The sequence below is a fragment of the Cavia porcellus genome, unplaced genomic scaffold (assembly GCF_034190915.1).
Source record: "Cavia porcellus strain 051 isolate PalLab524CR breed Dunkin Hartley unplaced genomic scaffold, mCavPor4.1 scaffold_23, whole genome shotgun sequence".
Lineage (NCBI taxonomy): Eukaryota > Metazoa > Chordata > Mammalia > Rodentia > Caviidae > Cavia > Cavia porcellus.
The window spans coordinates 14,338,916-14,362,164 of NW_026947506.1; the positions used below are offsets into that span (position 1 = coordinate 14,338,916).

The 23,249-nt window shown below is 37.5% G+C and overlaps 1 protein-coding gene across 1 annotated transcript in view; it reads right to left on the reverse strand.

The window, feature by feature from the left end:
- Positions 1-22,512, reverse strand: part of LOC100725074 (zinc finger protein 709-like) — a 45,905-nt gene extending 23,393 nt beyond the window's left edge. Inside the window, exon 1 of the mRNA XM_003462349.4 lies at positions 22,366-22,512. Coding sequence (XP_003462397.3) covers positions 22,366-22,368 — 3 coding nt within the window. The 5' untranslated portion in view covers positions 22,369-22,512. The remainder of the gene's footprint in view (positions 1-22,365) is intronic.
- Between the last annotated feature and the right edge of the window lie 737 nt (positions 22,513-23,249).

Genomic DNA, 23,249 nt, shown 5'->3' on the forward strand with positions numbered 1-23,249 from the left:
TTAACATGTATTTCTGTTCTTTCTATATTAGAGGTAGAAATGAAACAAAGCAAGACAAAACAAAACATATTCCTATAAACACATGAAACAAAAAAAAAACATATAAGACCATTGTGCAAGGACTTCTACCATAATTCCTGTGTTGTCTCTTGTTATCTTCAATAGAACTGGCTATATCATCAGACATAGTATAAGTGAATATATCAGTATATAACAGTATTAATAAAAACACAACTTTGTGTATAGTATAGAACTTCAAAAACTGGCAGTTATCAAACCAGAATGTATATCGTAGGGTCTTGTCTTCTTCAGTGTAGTTGCTTATAATCCCAAACTTGATACTATCAATCATATTAGTTTTTTTTATTTTATAGAATCTGAAAATGATTTTATAAGCTCATATAAATTGCACAGAATAGTGGATTACATTTCGGTGTACTGCAACTTACATATAATTTACATGGATTTTTTTTTTTTTCGGAGGTATTGGCTTGGCTTCCCAGAGTCCTAAGCACCAACATGGCGTGGATGTCAGGAGACACTGCTAGTTCTCCCCCTGGAAGGGCTGCAGTGGGCTAAACTACTGCCGTTTACCAGGGAGGGGAGGTGCTGGCTTGGATTCCAAGAGTCCTAAGCTCCAACATGGCATGGACCTCAGGAGCTGAATGTTCTTTTCAATGATGGAAATCTGTTTGAAGGTACGTTTTGAGTTTTATCTTTCAGACTTAGAGACCTACAGATTCAGCCCATTACACATTTCTTGGTGAGCCATCACAGAACATAAAAAGGACACATCGTTTGAAAGTCAAAGGGGAGTTCTTCAAGGTGTGAAGTGCATCTTTCTGGAGCATGGATGGCTTGGGGACTGCCTTTCAAACATAAAATTTAGGATGAGTTAATGGACAATTGGGACCATTTTAAGGGCAAGGATTTAAGGCTCAGAAATGGAGGACTGTTCTTTGTAGTTCACAGACAGAGAAGTATGAGTTAGAAGGTGGAAAGACAAGGGGTGTGAATGGCAACATGACTTTGGTGCACTATTACAGCTTAATCTGTTTTGTAAGATGAAGGAAGAGTGGACAAAAATACCATTTGTTGGGCTGGGGATTTAGCTCAGTGGCATGGGCGCCTGCCTTGCAAGCCGGCAGTCCTGAGTTCGATTCTCAGTACTGATTAAAAAAAAAGGAAAAAGACAAAAAAAAAAAAAGGTCAACTTTAAAAAAAATACCATTTGTTCGGCTTCTGTTTGGTCCTATGTGAAGACACAGTATTACATGGATCTTGCACAGTAAGTTGTGTCCACATACCAATGGTGTCACATAGAACAACCAGACTTAATGCATCCGTGGGAGACATTCAGGTTTTGGTAAGAACACGTCTTCTAGCTTGAAAAGATCTTCATGTACTATTTTCTGGGTTTTTTTTTTTTTTTGTCTTTTTCCTTTTTATCGGTACTAGAGATAGAACTCACGACCGCCTGCTTGCAAGGCAGGCGCTTATGCCGCTGAGCTAAATCCCCAGCTCCCCATGTACTATTTTCTAATTAGTGCAGCATTAAAAAGATGGTCCACCCATGAAGCACAGCACATACTATGATCTCAAACTGCATGTGTGAAGTAATATCAAGGACATGGGTAAAGTTGCAGTACCTGTTAGGTACCCTGACTAACAATGTCTGACTAGAGATGATGGCCAAACAAAAACACAAGGAAATGATTATTCATTTAATTGATGCAAGCAGAAGGCAAATGAGTAGGTCAGTCAGCAATGAAAAGATAAGAGAAATTGCCCAGGATAAGTAAGAAATTCATCCTTTAATCATTCATCTGGGGTGCTTAACTGAGGCCCTCCACAGATAAATAAATGTGAAGCGCCACTCACAGCTGACACATGACTTACTAGGAAGCAATTATATTGGCCAGTTATACTTCAGATATTCACAGCCAACTTCAAGTTTTGGCCAGCACTCAGGGTCCTCAATCAGCAATACTCTATACTTTAAGGTCATTCACCAGCCAGCTGTTCTGTCAACATGGGTGGCACTGGTTTATTTTAGAGGAATTAAATTATTTCCAAGGAATTTCAGATCCCATAGGCATTAAAAATGGCTTTGCCAATAAAACCACCAAGGAGGCAGCTAACCTCTCCTACCAAAGACAAAAGCAAACACTTTGCCCTTCCCTGCTTCACTCTAGCCTACCCACATTCTTGTCATCAATAATACCAAAACAACCCCACACAGGACAGGTGGTTCCTAGCTCAAGGAAGATCCTTCTTCCCTGCCTTCATCTCTCCATGATAATTTTCATTATCACAAAAACAGGTTAAAAACCTAGAGTCTGTCTACTTGAGCCAATTATTTCCTTCCCTCCTGGAAGACAACCTTTATGACTATTACAGCTCAATGCTTTGTCTGCCAGGTAACTCTGACTCAGATTCCCTGAGGCCACCTCCTTTTCCCACACATAAATCCAATGTTTCTCACTAACTGATGACTGACATCCACATGCCCCACTGGAAAAGCTGAGATAACTTTTGCTCTGCCTTGACATATTCACTGGGTGTGTAGAGGCATTTCTATGAGTTCAAAAAAGTTTCAGAACTGAATGATTATCTCCTAACTGATATACTTGCCTGACTTGCTCTCCTCATCTTTATTCAATCAGATACTGGTCTTGCTTACATTAGTCAGGTTACACAGAAATAGTCCAGGTCACTTGGTATACAAATGAAACTTCACACTTGATATCTGCCCTAATCATCTGGAAAGTTACAAAGAATTTACACTCTCCTTAAGGCTTCACAAGGACTGGGCCCCTCTCCCCAATAGCCATCCTTGGAACGCAAGTCACTCCTACAAGACCTACTGGGTGCAATCCATTTGAGTTTACATACTTTGCACCTTTCTGATTGGGCCAGATCTCTGATCCTAGAAGTCTAGGTTATTGGAGATTATCTCCCAGGTTTACAATAGGTCCAAAAAGAAATGCAACATACTATTAAACTTCTCCTGCCTTCTGACACTTGTCTTAACATGATAACCTGGCTAATGCACTGATTTTTATTAAACTCCTGATCCCTACAGGCAAACGGGAAGGGACTTTTCAGAATCTTCTATAGCACTCCAATGGTGATCTATGTGCAATACTCCTTGTAGTCAATTCACAATTCCACAATAAAACTATGTTCAGCTGAAAATTCACCTGAACTCACCCCTTCAAAGAAGTTGCAAGCAATCTCCTCAACATCATTCAGGTTGACCAAAACTCCAGAAAGCACCTAAGTGCACTGTCCCAGTACATCATGCCATTCTAACTATTTTTATTTTATCAGTTTATGTGTATTTAATCTTTTTTCTCCATCAATCTTCTACTCTCCAGACTTGGTATACCTAGATAGTTTCTTGTCTTTTCCAGGTTATAATGTATGATTTTTTCCTCACAGGAGTCACATTATCTTTCTCTTTTCTTTCCTTTCTCCTGTTTGATACTCTATGTGGAGACCCATGACAAATTAGACAGAGCCCAGACATTCTCTGTTCTTACTAGGCCTCTTACTGAGGGTTCCCCTTCCCATTATGTTAGTACTGTAACTCAGTTGCTTGTTGCCTCCAGAATGGAATCACTTCCTTTGTACACAACCACATTCAACAGTATAATACCCTTATTCCCCACAGATGGTCTCAGGTCTGCCTCCCTGTTGATGTCCCACAGTTTGTGCACAACAGAACAGTTTACCCACCCCTTACTCTACTCTTCTAATCAGATTCTGACTAAGGATTGTTGGCTCTGGGTCTCCACATGTGCAATCACTTGTGGGACCACATCTATTTTGCACCAGGTATGAGTGAACAGAAATTTCACCATCACCAAATACAAGTAGAAACTGCATTTACACATACCAGCCTTTGGGAAATGTGGGTCTCTTTTTGTCCTTGTGATTTTCACTTACTGATATTATTCAAACACATAACGCACTAGCCTGAAAAGTCTAGTTTTGTACATACTTATCATGTTTCACTCCTTATAAGGACTCAAATAAAACTACAGATACTCAAGAACCAGCAACATGGATCTAATTTTTCAAGCCCCCTTTTTATTCACTGCAGTGTCTTCCAGTTCTTTGTTTAGATACCTTCCTTCCACCAGTGCAAATTTTTTTTTCGGTACTTGGGATGGAACTCATGACCCCCTGCTTACAAGGCAGGTGTTTATGCTGCTGAGCTAAATCCCCAGCCCTAGCAGTGTCATTTTATACTAATCTTGTTAGTCTCCATCAGTCATGTTAATCACTGAACAACTTCAAAACCCTCATTCATTCAACTTCCTTGCTTCTCAGCCCCTACCCAGATGGTCACTGCTTCATTGCATAACAGACACTGTGGTGTAGGCAATGGCTGTCATTGTCCATATGCAGATATTTATAAAGAAGGTCTCATTCAAACTCCTACCAATTCTCACTGTCTCTTTGTGCTAACTTTCGATCATTATTCTGAGTAGTTGATAAGAATCAAGAGATTTTTCTCCCACACTCGAAAAATCAAACAACAGCTGCTCCTCAGATTTCTCTAACCAGAACTGGATATGAAGCCCTATATTGCTGTCATCAACTTGTTTTGACTGATTTTTCTCTATTCTCTTTAGTAGTATCAGGTTTGAGGGTATTGGCAACTACTTTGAAAGCAATAAGATTCACTATGATGTCCACTCTTCTTTGACTATTATCTTCTTTTGAAGTCCAGTAATATCTCCAAAGTTTAGGATTTATTGGTTTTGTTCTGTACTGTTTTGTTCAATTTCATTATACCTGATGATATAGGCAATTCTTTTTAGGGAGCAAGAGGCATTATTGTAAGCATTGTTGATTACCTTGTATTCTGTTTTTACATCATGTACTATGTCTATCCTTTGTTTTGACTGACTGCTTTGCTTTGTCACATTTGGTTTTATTCTCTTCCAAAAAAAAAAGTAATAAGAACTGTGGGAGTAATAAAACCCAAAATGTGTAAATGTTATTGTAAAAAAGAGAGGAAAAGAAAGTGCTCTAAAGGATAAAACTGCAAGTGTGTTTAGGTGTGTAAGATAGATGACCAGACTACTAAGTTTTTGTTGGATCACTGAACACAACTATTTGTAATCTCACTGTTTGAATGTCCACTTTATATGCTTTAATTTTGTAATTTGAACAACTATTTCTAAGATGACAATATGTAATCTATTAACTAGTGATTTGTTACTTTTTATGTTTTTAATTATGTATTACTTGTACTGTTTTGCTTTTTTTTTCTTTAAATAAAAATTTTTTTAAAAGCAATTATCAACAATGTACAGGTGCTGTACTATCAGACCTGTTATTAAACAATTGGAATAATTAATAAAGGAGATGTAAATATATTTCTCCAATTCCTATTCAACATTGTCCACCCACCTTAGGACCTCCACCTCTCTGTCCCTTCCCACCAATTGCACTTGGACATATAAATCACATATAGGCATAGGCCTGGGAAACCAGAGCTTGCCTATTAAACTGAAAGCGAAGTTCAACAAGGCAATGTGATATAATTAATCTATTTTCTTCATGACCTGAAAATAACTTCTGCAATGAGGACAAGAATAGTTGAACTGGTAAACTGTCTCTTAACTATCATTCCTTATGTGAAGATCTCTCTCAGAAACTTAAAGAGATACCCCCAACCACTGTGAATGTACAATCATAAATTGCTTCATTAGAAACAGTGAGTGTCCAAAACAAAAAAGGCTTTGACCTCTTAATGGTGGAAAAAGTTGGCTTATTATCATTCAAGAAAAGGATGTTGTTTTCACACAAGCCAATTAGGCATACGACAAGATGCAACCCCAAATCTTAGTGGAAAGGTCTCAGAAATTTGACAATATGTGCCTGCCTCCTGCACTAATGTCTGGGGATGAACCTCATGGCTACTTCCTTGGAAGGACTACTGGTCTGTATAATCCTCCTTCTCTTCTTTAACTGCTGTGTTTCCAGAGACCTGTCACAATTCATACACCATCAAAACAGACAGAAACCACCTAGCTGCTGTTTCTCTTCTCCATCCAATATGAAATGATTCTCCAATGCTCTCCTTGCCACTGGGATGCTCACTCAGCCCATGTGTCTTCAGAAAGTGACCATGAGAATCAGCATCCATCTCTCCTTTACTTCTTTTTCCTTTTTGTTTATAATAACAGGAAGTTATTATAAACTGCTGCTGAAAGGAAACCGACCAGGGATATGCCTTGAGATCTGCTGCTATAAGGAAGGCCATGGATAAAATACAACACAGATACACCAAGCTCCTCCCAATACCTTAGTTGAGTCAGTATAGCCACTCTCAGTACACTGATAAATAGGTGGCTGTGCCTGTCACCAACCAAGACAGCATAGTGGATTGGTAGTAACACTGCTTGGGACAGGATGCAGGAAACTCTGAACTAACACTGACTCAGAAATAAGAAAAGTGAACAGAAGCATGAAAGACAAGGAGAACCTCAGAGTCTGAACCTAGGAAGGGAGGCTGTACTTCCCTGCGGCTACTTCTGGGTGCTTCCTATCAGACCCCATCTCAATTCTATACAATCCTCTGCTATGTCACACAACATCACCTCTGGATGACCATGGTGTCACAGAGTCCTCTCCAAGCAGGCAACAGTCAGCAGAAGTCACAAAAAGCTTTAGGTGGGGATGCAGTTTAACTCTCAGAAATGTGCTAAAGCTGCGATCTTTTATGCCAAGATAGCAGAAAGAAACTTCCTACTTTGGTCCACATGATTGGACAGTTAATGCAGCTTGATTATTGATGATTGATGTTTGCTCCATTGCTCTCCCTCAGAGAGAAGAGTGACAGGAGATACAAACCCCTACCTGAAAGACGGAGACCCAAATACATGATTGTAACCAAAAGATTTCTTTTCCATGATGTGCACCTAGCCTCCCCTGGAAGGTATCTATGGGCTTTCATTCTGACTTTTCAGATCTGCCCCTGTTTTCTTAATGGACTCTGTGGGTTCTTGGTGCAAATGAGCTGCACAAAGCTCAGAAAATTCCATGGTCAATTTCCCAGCAAATATTCAATCTTCTAATGTTAGAGACCATGCTGAGTCATGGCCAGTCCAAAACACAGTGGAATACTGGGAGGGCAGGTAGTTTGAACAGTCAGTGATGGCAATTAAGCAAGTTCCACCACCAAGATTTTCTTAGTATCTCAAACTCTTCATTTTAAACCAGGAAAATGAATTCATGCCATCCAAAAGAAACACAACAATTTCATAAAGAATAATTTAAATTATACTAATATTCTGCCAAAGTGTAAAGAGTAAAGAAAGCCACACATTGCAACTCACTTAAGACAAGTTTCTTACATCATTCAGAGTAATAAAAAGCCCTGAAATTGGAAGCTAAACATGGCCAGACATGGGGGCAGATTAGATGCTACAATGGAACCCCAAGATTCATCAAATTGGTCACTATCCAGTGATGCAACAGGGACACATAAGAACTTGAGACTGTAAGCTCTGAATGCTAGTGGTTTCCTCCTCACAGGCTGACTTTCTATGCTCTTCAACACAAATATTCCTGAATGAAAAATAATGTCGAACTGTGTGATACTCTCCACTACAATTGATTGGGTCAAAAAATGTAGAGGATATTTGTAAAGCCCACTTCTAAATGTCTGGTTGAGTCATGCCAGTGTGACTTCAAAAACCAAACCTGTCCCCTTCCTTTGAAGCTCCTGCTCTACACTCTCCAATTCCTGCTTCTCATAATGTAGATATTCTTTTCCTTGTATTTACCATGTTTCCACATTAGAAAAAAATGCATGTCAATGCTTTTTCAGAAAAAAACCTCTAACATCCCTGAATGCTCTATCATGATACAACATCATGACAGGTTTATCTGCATGTACATAAAAATTCATACACAGAATCTTCTATCTGGAAATCATTTATCAAGGTCACTTCTTCATCTGCATCATAAACACACATTTCAGGTCTCATTTAAACAGTGCCACTTCCAGACACATTAAAAATTACTGAAAATCTAAAGACACGGCTTAATTTATCAAAACATACTGTAACCTGTTGGCTTCAATGTAAGAGAAATTCTCAATCTGAGCTCTGAGAAACTGAAGGCAGAGAAGAGCTTCATTCTTAATCATTATTCTCTCCAGACTGGCACAATTATTTCCATATCAAAAAAGCACAAAATTCACAGTGATACAAAAATCTGAAGAACTAGAAAAAGAAAGTTGCTATGAAACATGAAATAAGTGGCTGGAAACTAATCACTACAAAAAAGGACTGCAGATATCTCAGCAAGCAGGGGAGCATCGCAATTCCAGAGGCCCTATGGCCTGTGGTAAGTGCTCAGTGCACTCTGCCCAAAGCCCAGACCGTTCGGACCCTCTAGGCTTCCGGGTGCAATGAAGTGGATAAGTGGGTTTGAGGCATTTACATCCGCCTCCCCCTCCCGGCTGCACTTGGAGAACTGTGGAGCTTCCAAAAAGCAGGTGGGTGCACAGTGTCCCTGAAGCCCAGCTTATCTGGAACTATGGACTTCTCAACAGGCTGAAGAGGGCCACTGGTTCTACAGGCCCAGTGGCTTGGGGTAATGGGGTGCCAGAGTCTCAGAAGCTGCAAACATAGAAGGGGATTTCCAACACACCTTCAGGAAGCTTTCAAATAACACTTGAAACAGAGAAATATAGGAAATCACAAAATGAAAGACAAAATGACAACCTCAAACCTCCAGCCCATCTCAAGAAACCCTAGGAGCAATGTATATAGAAGAAAATATATGCCATTCACCTCAAATATCAGACACAATACCACTGAAATTAACAAGCAACTCCAGGAAGCTTTAAAGAAATTCAAACTCGAAATAACCTCCCAGGTAAAAGAAGAAATGATAAAAAAAAAGAATATATATATATATAAAACAAAGATTCTGAATATATCTAAAGGAAACACAGTTAAAAAATTGGAGGAACTAAACAAAAAGATGGAATCCCTAGATGAGCAATATAAGAAACAAACAGAATACATAATGCAGATGCACAGAGATATACAAGAAATAAAAAACTCCACTGAAAGTTGTAAAAACCGCCTTAATGAAAGAGAAGATAGAATTTCAGACCTTGAAGACAGGATTACAGCTAGTGAACAGGAAAGGAAAGATCTTTTAAAAATAACAAGGAATCAGGAAACAAAAATTCAACAACTGGAAGACAACGAAAGAAAAATAACATAAGAATGATAGGGATTAATGAAAAAGAGGGAGACAACATAAAGGATGTCAAGAGGATATTTACAGAAGTAATAGCTTAAAATTTCCCAAGCATGAGATCAGAAACCGACATCAGGATCAGTGAAGCCTATAGAACTCCAAATAGTCATAACCAAAATAAAACTACACCCAGACATATAATAATCACCATCCCAGAAATCCAACACAAGAATAGATTATTAAAAGCTGTCAGAGAGAAAAGACAGATCACTTATAAAGGAAAACCTATCAGAATCACAGCAGACTTCTCATCACAAACAATAAAGTCAAGAAGAGCATGGAGTGAAGTATTCCAGATACTAAAGCAAAATGATTTCCAACTTAGACTGATATATCCTGCAAAACTATCATTCAAAATAGATGGTGAAATACGATACTTCCATGACAAAGAACAGCTAAAGAACTTCATGAACACCAAACCAACCCTGCAAAAAATATTGAAAGACAGTTTAGATACACAAAGGAAAAAACCACTAAGCAAAGTAGATAATTAAACAGAACAGAAAGATAAAGATGCAACAGCAGAGAGATAACATTCCTACAATTAACCAGCATTTAACAGTAATAACCATTAATGTAAATGGTCTCAATGCACCAATCTAAAGAAACAGACTAGCAGAATGGATCAAGAAATAAAATCCAACCATATGCTGTTTACAGGAAACCTATCTAACCCAGAAGGATACTCACACACTGAAAGTCAAAGGATGGAAAACAATACTTCATGCAGCAGGAATCCAAAAAAAAAAAAAAAACAAACAAACAAAAAAAAAAAGCAGGAGTAGGCATTCTGTTTGCAGACAATGTGAACTTTAAACCAACAATGACCATAAAGGACAAAGAAGGTCACTATATACTCATTAGGGGAAAACTCAAAGAGCAAGAGATAACTATCTTAAATATATATGCACCAAACTCCAGAGCACCCAGTTATATAAAACAATTATTAACAGAAGTGAATACTCAAATTATCAGTAACACAATTGTAACAGGAGACCTTAGTACGCCATTGACACCAAGGGACAGATTAACCAGACAGAAAATGAGCAAAGAAATAACAGAACTGAATCACACCTGCGAACAAATGGATTTGATAGACATATACAGAATGTTCCACCCATCAACATCAGAATACACATTCTTCTAAGCAGTACATGGATCATTCTCTAAAATAGACCATATATTAGCTCACATAAAATATTCAAACAAATGCAAAAGAGTTGAAATCATCCCTTGCATGTTATTGGATCATAGCACTCTAAAATTAGAAATTAATGATAAAAGATACTGCAAAAATCCCGCAAACACATGGAAACTGAATAACACACTCCTGAGTAATCAGTGGGTCAGAGAAGAAATTAAAGAAATTAAACAATACCTAAAACAAAATGAAAATGCAGATACAACTTATCAGAATTTGTGGGATGCAATGAAAGCCGTCCTCAGAGAAAAATTTATTGCACTGAGTTCCCACATCAGGAAATCAGAACGAATACAAACAAATAACTTGATGCTACACCTCAAACAGCTAGAAAAAGAAGAGCAAGTCAAGTCCAAAGCCAAAAGAAGAGGAAATTATAAAAATCAGAGCAGAAATCAATGCAATAGAGACTAAGAAAACAATCCAAAGAATCACAAATCAAATAGTTGCTTCTTTGAAAGAGTAAAAAAAATTGATAAGCCCCTAGACAACCTTATTAAAAAAAGGGAAGAAAAAGCTCAAATTCATGCAATAAGAAATGAAAAAGGTGAAATCACTACAGACCCAATAGAAATACAGAAGATCATCAACATCTATTTCGAACACCTCTGCTCTCAAAGGTTTGATAACACAGAAGAAATAGACAGATTCTTAGAAGCATATGAAGTGCCAAAGCTAGATCAAGAGGATGTAAAACTGTTGAATAACCCAATCTCTGTTAATGAAATTGAAAATGTAATTAAGTTCTTACCCACAAAGAAGAGCCCAGGCCTTGATGGATAGACTGCAGAATTCTACAAGAAATACAAAGAAGACCTAATGCCGACACTCCTCACACTCTTCAATGAAATTGAAAGGGAAGCAATCCTTCCTAAGTCATTCCTGGAAGCAAATATTACTCTAGTACCAAAACCTGAGAAAGACCCAACTACAAATGAGAACTATAGACCGATCTCCCTAATGAACACAGATGTAAAAATCCTTAATAAAATACTGGCAAATAGGATGCAGCAAATCATCAAGAAGATTATACACCATGACCAAGTGGGATTCATCCCAGGAAGGCAAGGATGGTTCAACATACGTAAATCTATAAATGTAATCAACCATATCAATAAAGCCAAAAATAAGAATCACATGATCATTTCTATAGATGCAGAAAAAGCCTTCAATAAGGTCCAACACTCATTCATGATAAGAACTTTACAGAAAATTGAAATAGATGGTCTTTACCTCAATATAATAAAGGCCATTTATCACAAACCAACAGCCAGCATCATACTAAACGGCCAAAAATTGAAAGCCTTTATTTTAAAATCAGGCACAAGACAAGGATGTCCTCTATCACCACTCCTATTTAATATAGTACTGGAATTACTAGCCAGAGCAATTAGGCAAGTGAGAGAATTAAAAGGGTAAAGATTGGAAAAGAAGAATTTAAATTATCATTCTTTGCAGATGACATGATACTCTACATAGAAGACCCCCTAAACTCCATTGAAAGACTCTTAGATACAATAAACAAATTCAGTAATATAGCTGGATACAAAATCAATACTCAGAAATCAATAGCATTCCTATACACGAACAAAAAAATCACAGAGAGGGAAATAAGAGAAACCACACTCTTCACATTAGCAAGCAAAAAAATGAAATATTTAGGAATTACTCTTATGAAAGAGAAAGACCTATACAAGGAAAATTATAATACACTCAAAAAAGAAATTGAAGGTGATCTCAGAAAATGGAAAAACATCACTTGCTCATGGATAGGAAGAACAAACATTGTGAAACTGACCATTCTCCCAAAACTGTAATACAGATTCAATGCAATCCCAATAGAAATACCATCAACATACCTTATAGATCTAGAAAAATCATTCCTAAACTTCATCTGGAACCAGAAGAGACCTAGAATAGCAAAGGCAATTCTAAGCAGCAAAGGCAAGGCAGGAGGCATCACAATCCCTGACTTCAAGTTATATTACAAAGCAACAGTAGTAAAATCAACATGGTATTGAAACCAAAACAGAGCCGAAGATCAATGGAATAGATTAAAAGATACAACCACAACTACAAACACACTCAACCACCATATCTTGATAAAGGAGCCAAGCAGGTTCACTGGAAGAACGACAGTCTCTTTAATATACGGTGCTTGAAAAACAGGCTGTCAATTTGCCAAAAACTAAAGCTAGACCCATGCCTGTCACCATGTACTAAATTAAAATGTAAATGGGTTAAAGATCTGAATATTAAAACAGAAACACTAAATCTATTGGAACACAAATTGGGTAGAAACCTTGAAGACATAGGAGTAGGTAGATAATTCATGAACAGGACTCAAACCGCACGGCAAATACTTCCCAGAATCAATAACTGGGACCACTTCTTATTAAAAGTTTCTGCATGTCAATAGAAATCTCCAGCATAGTGAAAAGAAAACCTACAAACTGGGAAAAGATTTTAGTGAACTCTCTCTCAGACAAGGGACACTTGTCTAAAACATATAAAGAATTAAAAAAAACTCAGACCCCCAAAATTCAAAGATCCAGTCCAAAAATGGGCATCTGAGATGAATACGCAATTCTCAGATGAAGAAATGCAAATGGCAAATAAATACATGAAAAAATGGTCATCATCATGGGTCATTAGAGAAATGCAAATTAAAACCACACTGAGATACCATCTCACTCCTGAAAGAATGGCCAGGATCAAGAAAACCAACAACAACAAATGCTGGAGAGGCTGTGGGGAAAAAGGAACTCTCCTGCACTGTTGGTGGGAGTGTAGACTGGTACAACCTTTGTGGAGGTCAGTCTGGAGATTTCTCAAAAAGCTGGGATTGGAAGTCCCATTTATTCCAGCTATTTCACTTCTAGGCATATTCCCAGAAGAACTGATAGCATCACACCATATTGATATATGTGCACCTAAGTTTATAGCAGCACAATTTGTAATCACCAGATCTTGGAAACAACCCAAGTGTCCATCAACTGAGGAATGGATAAAAAAGTTGTGGTATTTCTATACAATGGAGTATTACTCAGCTATAAAGAAGGATCACATTGAGATATTTATCAATAAATGGGCACAGCTTGAGACCATACTCATAAGTGAAATAATCAATTCACATGTGTGAATACCAAATAGTTTCCCTAATGTAAGTAATGATTCAAATATATAAAAATATGTGGTAATCATGATTCCCCAATATGTGGCCTTGAAGCCTTATACAGTTTTCACTTATTAATTGGAAAGGCTTTATTTTTGGCTTCTTGATATGGAAATATTTGAAGCTATAGTATATGAAGCTTTATTCAAACATTTCAAGGAAAAAGACAGACACTATGGTAACTACCAATAAGTCAGGTTATTTGGTGGTGAAGCACTAGGTTGCTGAAACAGTCATGCTTTGACCTGTATTGTTATATTGTTATGTCCTCTTTTATCTCAATCTCTCCCTTATTCATTAAAAAAATTATTTAGTTATTTTTTATGGTTTTTTAATTAAGGGGAAATATTTAAAAAATTAGCAAGATATATAATAGTAACTTTTTTGATTTGCTATTAACTTGTTTTGAAGTCCTGTAATACTCCCACTATCTTGTTTTGACTGATTAGACTCTGTTCCATTCTGTACGATAGTATCAAGTGTGAGGGTATAGGCAACTACTTTGAAGGCAGTAAGGTTCACTAAAATGCCCATTCTGGTTTGACTATTGTCTCCTTTGGAAGTCCTGTAATGTTTACAATGCTTAAGTTTTATTGGTCTTATTCTCTACTGTTTTGTTCCACTTTATAATACCTCATGAGATAGACAATTCTTTTTAAAGAAACAAGAGACAATATGGTAACCATTGTTGATAACCTTGTACTCTGTTTTTATGTCATGTGCTATGTCTATCCTTGGTTTTGACTGACAGCTTTGTTTTGCCATATTTGACTTTATTCTCTCCCCTCCAAAGAAGTAATAAGAACTAAGGAGTAATAAAGTCCAAAATGTGTAAACTTTGTTGTAAAAAAGAGAAGGAAAAAAAGTGCTCTAAAAGATACAACAGCAAGTGTGTTTAGGAGTGTTAAAAAGCTGACCATATTAATGTTTTTGGTTGGATCATTGAAAAAAACTCTTTGCAGTCTCACTGTTTGAATGTCCACTTCTATGCTTTGATACTGTGACTTGAGCAACTATCTCTAAGATGATAATATGTAATCTATGGACTGGTGATTTCTTACTGTTTTTTTTTTTTTTTTTTTTTTTTTTTGTAGTTGTGTATTACTTGTACCCTTACACCGGTTTGTTTCGTTTTGTTTTTTCTCTTTTTCCTTTTAAATAAAATTTTTTTAAAAATGGGTGAAATTTTTTCAGAAGTGCTTGAGATACACAAAGGAATTCCCCAGGCAATATCAACACTGATGGCAGAGAAATCAGTTTGAAACAAAAGAATGTGGGAATCCTGCACATGGAGAGAACCCATCATTAAATGCTTTCTGAATGTTGATCATGATGGGGCAGAAAGTCTGAGAAATTTAATCTATTTTTTCCTATAAGATCCCTGTAAAAGTTTCAGCACCATATAGAGATTGATACGAGTTTCTAGATGGAATAAGCAGTGATTTTACTCCAAGTCTTGTAAATTTCAGATACTTTTATTCTTCTCTGCTAGTGAATTTTTGGTGAAACAGTGTCTTATGTATATATCTTCACAAAGCAAAAGTGTGTCAAAGACTCAGGAACGAGTTGAAAACTGTTGGTTAATAAAAATCAAGATTGGCACTATGAGCTCACACTCTATTGATAATCCAGATGCAGAGGCCAGACTTCAAAAGCATAAATGTTTCAGGCTCTGGTATGGATTTCAGGTGGTATTAGGCCATATCATTATGGCTCCCAGTATAACAAGATTTCCTGTAAGAAAACCAGAGCATAATGGTTTGTTATTAATGGAGAATTTCAACAATCTTGTAAATCAGCCTCTTTTTGTTTTTCATAGGCTTCACTATGTGAAAAGTAAGTGACAAAATTAGGCTGCAGAAAAAATTTGATCAGGTCTCAAGAGAGACACAACATTTATTTTCCAACAAAGTATAAGTTTGGTTCTCTGGAAATATTGATCCAAAGAAAGGCCTAATATGATCTTATATCAAGCAGTAGTTATTTGGCCAACCTCACACAGGTGTAGAAAAACCTGAGGCTCATTAACAGGAAATGATTAGACACAAGAGACAATACAGTTCTCACATTCTCCTGGACAGCACCTCTGACTGGAAAGATCTATGTGAGCTTTTTTTTTTTTCATCTGCATGCCATAATGTCCTCATCTACAGGTATTAACATCAATCAGGAGCCACTTCTGTGCATTTGAACAGCCACATATATGCCATGCATCTCTTTTGACATGGGAAAATATTCAGATCTTGAACACATCAAGGAGGGTTACATACAGTATCTGTCAAGAGAAACCATTTGTCTCTCCATGAATGTACATCTCCACTAACTTGGATACAACCCTCAAGCATTTATTTTACAACATTTACTGTGATACTAATTCAGAAAGCTTTCATGGGTTACAGAAATAAGCTTACTTTTAAAATTTAGTGCAAAGACACAAGGATATAGTCAAAGGCACTGCATAATGGCTGCCAAAACAAAGGTATGAACAGACTGTAAATGTAATAAAATCAAAATATACATACAATTAGATCATAATTATAGGATATAATACGAAAACAATGATCTCAATTAAATATACAAGTTTAAAAATGTAATGAAGAAGATATTTCATAAAAAGAACTCAAAGAAGAACTAAAAAAATAAATTAATGTATTAGAAAAGATAAAGACAGTAACAACCTGAAAGAAGTAACAGGAAAACAGATTAAAAAAGAGGAACAGTTATGAAAGTATAGATATATTGATATCAGAGAAATGGGCTTACTATGTCATACAAGCTGCCGTCGGTATTTGATCCTCAGGACCCAGTGAAACAGCTCAGTGGCACAGTGCCTACTAGCAAGTGCAGTGTACTGAGTTCCATTCCAGATACAAAACCAAAAACAGAAAAAAATATTTGATTTTCTTGGATCAGCTACCTGAATGGTGGATTACAGGTTTCTAACACTGTGCCTGGATAATCAAGGTTATTTTAAAGGAAATAATAATTATAACAGAATTATCATCTCATAATTTTAGAAAGTAGATAAATACAAACATACAAAATTAAAAATAGGAAAATGGAACAGGCAGATGAGGGGATAAAATATAAACTATCAAATAATTCAAGTGGCAGTCAAAATTTTTTTCTAATAAATGAATCTCTCAGTAGGTTTTCAAATGACTCACTGAAACTTTTGGGACACTCATAAAGATGCCATGTGTGTATTACTGATTCCCCAGGATAAACATTTATTATGTAACACACATATAAAACATTGCAATGAAAAATTAGAATCATCTGGCCATAATCCGAAATACAGTCTAGTTAATACAAAATTGGGTAAGAAATCTCTGCAGTTTATACCACCAGGTTGACACAATCTTTACCTAAATCCAGACAACATGTTTATAACCACAGTCACATATATGGCCATAGACAGTTTCAATGCCAGGATAGAACATTACTTAGCAAAATCTCATCTTTGCATGTACTTGACTGATAGCATGGTTCTCTAGCCTGAAATCCCTCAGCAGTTCTTAAGCACCACTCACAACAAAAATGTGATGATATTATAATTAAGCTGTTTATTCATGTTTTTAATTTATCAAAACACACTTTTATCAATTTATCAATGCTAGATAATACCATTTTTGTGTTCTAACATAAAAGAAAAACGTATATGTCATTTAACACCAAGACACACAAAAAGGGAACAGAAAATAAGAATGAAAGTGATAAAATTTCAGAGCACAAAGGATAAGAAACAAAGATAGAAAAAGCAAGAAAAAAGACAAGGACACATATGTTGCCAAAGACAACATTACCTGTAAAATACTTTCTCATACTTTTATTGCTCATTAAAACTGTCAATATAATAAAGCTACATTATATCAAACAAGAATAGAAACTGTAAATAGCACTCAAGGTCAGCACACACAAAATGTACAGGGAAAGCTGAATATGTACTATAAAATAATTTGAGGTTCCTCAGGCACAGCACTAGTGAAATTCAGGCACAAGATTTGTTTCTAAAAAAGTCTGTTCCAGTTCTTCTGTGACATTGTTCAGCATCTTGGACTGCCACTCCTGAGATGCATCTAAATCTTCTTCATGACCTATGTCATGATTACAAGAAAAAAGTTGAGACATATTTATAGCTTTTCGCATGTGCAGAATTAACACTGATGGAAATGACTGCCAGCAGATGCAGTGGACACAGCTCCTGAAGGACCAGGTACAAGAATGAGCAAAGACCCAAGAGCTGCCACATTTTAACCTCTGCACCTCAAACATAGGCTCAGTGAGTCTGTTTAAAGTACTCTCTGCTTGTTCTTGCACACCCTCCTTATGTCTTTATCCACCTGCACTACATTTCAGATGTCACTAGTGTGAAAATCTACAACAGCCTCCACTGTTGGATTCTTTATGATGACACCCACAGGAAGCTTCAGACACACTAAACACTGCCTCGAAGTGAAGCAGGAGCTGTATCTCAGCTGTGTCACACGCCATTCCCATAGCCACTTGCAGTAAACTCACATAGAGTGGGCAGGCCCAAAGAACTCAGGGGAATTTCAGAGACTGCAGTCTCTTTTGACTTATGGAACATGTAACTATGATTCATGGTCATCTCTTGTCCCAGAGCCATATATGTCACTGCTCAGGTGAAAGAGCTTGGATGTCATGGGACTGGACAGACATGCCTTCAGCCCATTAATATTATAGAAATGAAAGTGGGCTTACATGAGCAGGCAAACTGGCATGGCAAGGCAGGTTACCCAAAGTTAAAGCAATTAGAAAGATTTCCAAAACCAGCATGAAGTAGAACTACAAATGAAAGTGCTTTATCTTCAGCCAGGTGCAGGGTTGGTGGTTTGTGTTCAAACAGCTCAGGCTCATGTCTGACCATTGAAAATCTCTGCTCTGTTGACTTGTTAGGGTCATGCAAGCCACACAATGTGAACAGAGTGGGGCATCTCATAAGGATCATCATCATGAAGACAACTCAAAGCAAAGAAAACAACCCAAAATTCAGTGTTCCTTTTTCCAAATACTACTCATGTTATTCTTCTGATTCAGTTGTTTTTGGAGAGTCCAATTAATATAGCACTCAAAACAAGAAACCATAAGTTAAGTATTGTGTTCTATAGAGGACTTTAAGAAGGTATGAATCTAGTGCACTACTGGAGTTAGAAATATGATGATCAAAAAAAAAAAAAAAAGGAAATAGGGTGATCAACCCAAATCATGTTGAAAATGAAATGTGTTGAATGTGCAAGAAATACCCAATTGAGCAAACATTACTTCTTTTTTTTTTTTTTTTTTTTTGTCTTTTTCCTTTTCATTGGTACCAGGAATCGAACTCATAACTGCCTGCTTGCAAGGCAGGCCCTTATGCTGCTGAGCTAAATACCAGCCCTGAGCAAACATTATTTCTACACATTGGATCCTTTAAGCCTGCTCAACACATTTGCTTAATCTATGTTTGGGGATATATAGATAACATAATCCAAATTTCATAATGAAACACTAAAATCTCTCCAATTTAAAATCTCAATTCACTTAATTGAGTCCACTGCAATCACTAGTTGTTCAGCATCAGTGTCCTGTTGCTCAAGAGCAGTGATTCATCATTGCTGTCCTCCGACATGGACAAGCAGTATACTATACACCACTAGTGTAGAAAAACAATAAAATTGGAAATATAAAGTAAAATTTTCATTAAATAATTTTCCTTTATTTTTCCAAAAAGTTTTTTACTGGGCCTAGAGAATGTTAAACAAGTTACTATCTATTGTAGATAAGTCCCAGAATTCATATATTGTACTGAAAGAGGGTCACGCTGAATTCTTCAGGCCAGTTGTTGTAACAATTGTCACACTTGTCACAGTTCCCAAGTGGCTGAGAGTAAAGGTGTGAATTATCATACATCACTGATGTTTACTCTATCCAAGCATTCAGATCTTCGTACATCATGGTATATAAGAACATCCCAACCTTAAACTGATACAGCAATACACATGTATTATTATGTATGCATTAAATGAGTTACAAACACTATCAAAAACTCACAGCACTTAAGGCATCGTAGTAAGATTAGTTCACAAAAATTTTTTAAAAATTTAAAAACTTAGCTCAGAACAAACTTCAACAGTTCAGTCTCTACAATAATAAACAAACAAACAAACAAACAAGCATGCTGAGCAGGATGGTGTACACCTGTAGTCCCAGCCACAATGAGGCTGGGGCAAGAAGTTTTTAATGAATTTGAAGCCAGCCTGCTCTACAATGTGAGATTCTGTCTCAAAAAATAAATTAATAAATTAATCATCAAGATCATCTGGAAATACTTGACACACTGGAGATAACCCCGCCATTCTACTTCTGCTAAGGTGTCTACAATAACTTTAAAGCAAAACAAGGCCAAGTAGTTTCCTCTTTTCAGATTTTGCCTCAGAAAAGATTCCATGAACTGATCAGTAGCAGCAGAAGGCACAGTTGCCTATAATTAAATTCCCTTCCTTTCTTCAAGCCTGTGACCTTTGCCCACCTCACAAAACAAGCAAGTACACAAGTCTGCCTACCTAACCATGGATACGCTGTACTACGTCTATTTCAAGTTTCTCCCCTACTCCAGTACTAATTTGAAAGTCTATCACAAGCATTTTTAATTTTAATAAAAGTAACAATTAGGCCAAGAACTATAGCCCTTAATACAGAAATTATGCCTGGTTCCTTTCCACTCCTACACATAATCACACATATATGTCCATGTAAATGCCCCAATTCAAGGTGTCTCTCAATGTGGGTTTAACAGACACCGCTTCTGAAAGTTGTCTCTGGCAGTTACACCTTTCTCCCTTCTTTCCTAAGATTTTGATCTCCACTAATTTTTCCTCAGTATTCTAACTCTGTGTCAGAACTCACTTAAATTGTGAATGGAATTGTCAGCTAAATAATTAAAATTTTAACTTCTTTAGCATTGCTCTGTATAGAGCAATTCACTAGATATAAGGCAGGTGCGCTTCCCTGGAGCACACCACATGTTTTTGAATTCTCAGGACATTTCTCAGTATATAATATGAGTTTAGAAATGAAAGGAGGTAGTGGAAATTTACAAGATCACCACAAAGGTAAAAAGCAAGTTTGATATGGGATTGTGGGAATGAGAACCTACATCAGAGATATTAATAACCTTCAAATTATCCAGCAATGCTGCTAACTGGAATGAAACCAGAGATCTAGCTCACCATCACTGTATCCAACTCCAATTTTCAATTTAGCCTGGATCTCCCCAAGACTCTTTCTCTTCCCATAATGGTGCAGATGCAAAGGTAGCAATGGTTTTCTCAAGAGGGTACTCAGACTGGCAGTGTAACACTGGGCAAAATGTCCTGAGAACTCCAAACTTGTCTTGTTCTAGCCATGTTATAATCAGCTGAATTAAATAGTAATATTATAGAGAGTAAGAGAGGACTAAGCCTTCAATGGAGCCAGTGCAGAAGACCAGATATCTTGCAACTACGGAAGTAACAAATACTTTTTCTGCTGTAGGCCAGATCTCAAAACAAAAGACAAAACAAACAGAACTGCGCCCTAGTATAAACAACAGGGATTGATATAGGTACCTGTCACCTTGAGGTAGACAGAAGGCACTACTCCAACTCCCTACAGCCAAGGCCTTACTCCTCCTTGCAACCTTCCCTATTGGATCATAATTTCTTCAATTTTACCTGAGCAATTAACTCATAATCTTATTGATTGACTGTAATTCTCTCTGACCCATCTCAGGCTTCTCTACATTTCAAGTTCCCATCCTCCTCCCCTCCCCACCTTGGGGTTTTGCTGTTCTAAAATCCCTACAAAAATCGCAGTTCTCAGCTGGGCATGGTGGCTCATGCCTGTGATCCCAGCACTAGGGAAGTTGAGGCAGGAGGATCTTTGCCAGTTTGAGACTACCCTGGGCTACAAAGTAAACCCAAGCGCAGCCTGAACTGCATAGGGACCCTGTATCAAAAAAAAAAAAAAAAAAAAAAAAAAGACCAGAAAATGTTCCAGTTCTTGGAATCCGGATATCTGGTAAGTCCTGAGTTTCTTTCCCTTCTATCAGCAGTGGGAAAAAGGAACAAAAACGGACTCAGTACCCATCATCTCACATTACATCAGGATCTGGAGCTTGAAGGGATTTTTCTCTGAATGAGATGCTGCAGTAGTGGGAGGCTGAGCGACAGAACCAAGAGGCTCTATCTTGAGGTCATCTTCTCTGGCCCTAGGCAATTTACCTGTGGTGGGAAATGAATTCCAAAGGGCTACTTGTGCATTGGTAATGCCCCTTAGACACCACCCCGAACGTAAGCTATGTATATGCTCCCGCAAACGTGCCTGGCAGAGAGAAAAGCCGAATCTCAGTGGTCCTGGGCTTCTCTCTCCGCGATCTTAAAATAAAGGCCACTTTTATTTCATATTTCTATCTTTTTAGCCACGCTGAAAATTCTATCAGAGCTGAAATGGGGGAAACCCAGGCACCACAGTTAGAGATCTTTTTCTTTTGGTACCAGAGTTCGAACTCAGGATGTCACACTTTTCAAAAAGGCACTGTGCCACTGAGCTACATCACAGGCTCTAAGCCACCGCAGTTACTTTGGTTAATTCTGACTAGACCTCTTCCAGATTCCGCCCCACCTGTCTTTCCGTCCCAAAATGTTACCATTGCGCAGCTTGAGGATCTGCTAGGGTATTTCTAATACAGGCTATAGCTTGTAGAGTTCACAGAAAGCAGCGTATCCAGCCAGGGTACAATGTGCAATGTGCGAGGGGAAAGTTCTTCGGCGCCATGACACAGGAAGAGCCCTCCTCCTTTGCCACCTCTGATTGGACAGTTTATACAGTTTTCTCCTTTTTCATTGACTGGCTTACGTTCTATTACCCGCCCTCTGAGCCCAGCGGGAAAAGAGAAATCTTTACCTGCAAGAGTGGGGCTCAGTTCCAAGACTTTAACGCTGAGATTTCTGAACCAGGTTCTCTTATAAAATGTTAAACTCATCTCGCCTTACTAATAATACTTGCATTTAAAGGCTGTACTCTGAAGTCTCAGAGTTGACGGTATTTTCTTATAGGAATCAGTGGAGACTTTTCTTGAACATGGGTCACAACTGTGTTCATAAGGTTCTGATATAGGGGACTGAAACTCCTAACCTTTTGTATGTCAAGGATGAGTTTGTGTTCTCTAAAATTAAGTTCAGGAACAACAGAGGTTAATAGTGGAATATATTCATTGAGAGAAAGATTCTGTCTACAAGATAGAGAAAGAAGCTTGAGTGGATTGCTAAACACTCTTTCTTTTTAGGGGCGTATATACAGTAAAATCATGAGGTTAAATGAGTCCTAGTTGGGGGAAATGGGAACTGGCCAGGTGGGACAAAACTGTGGTCAACTAGTAAGACTCAGGTACAATTGATTAAATTTAGAACAAATGGAGTGACTCTCCTAGTAAGTGGGCACACTTAGCAGCACTGGCTGTTGTAGCTGTTGAGATACTGACTCCTGACTTCCTCAGGGTGATAGAGAACTATTTGAACTGTTGATGCTTAC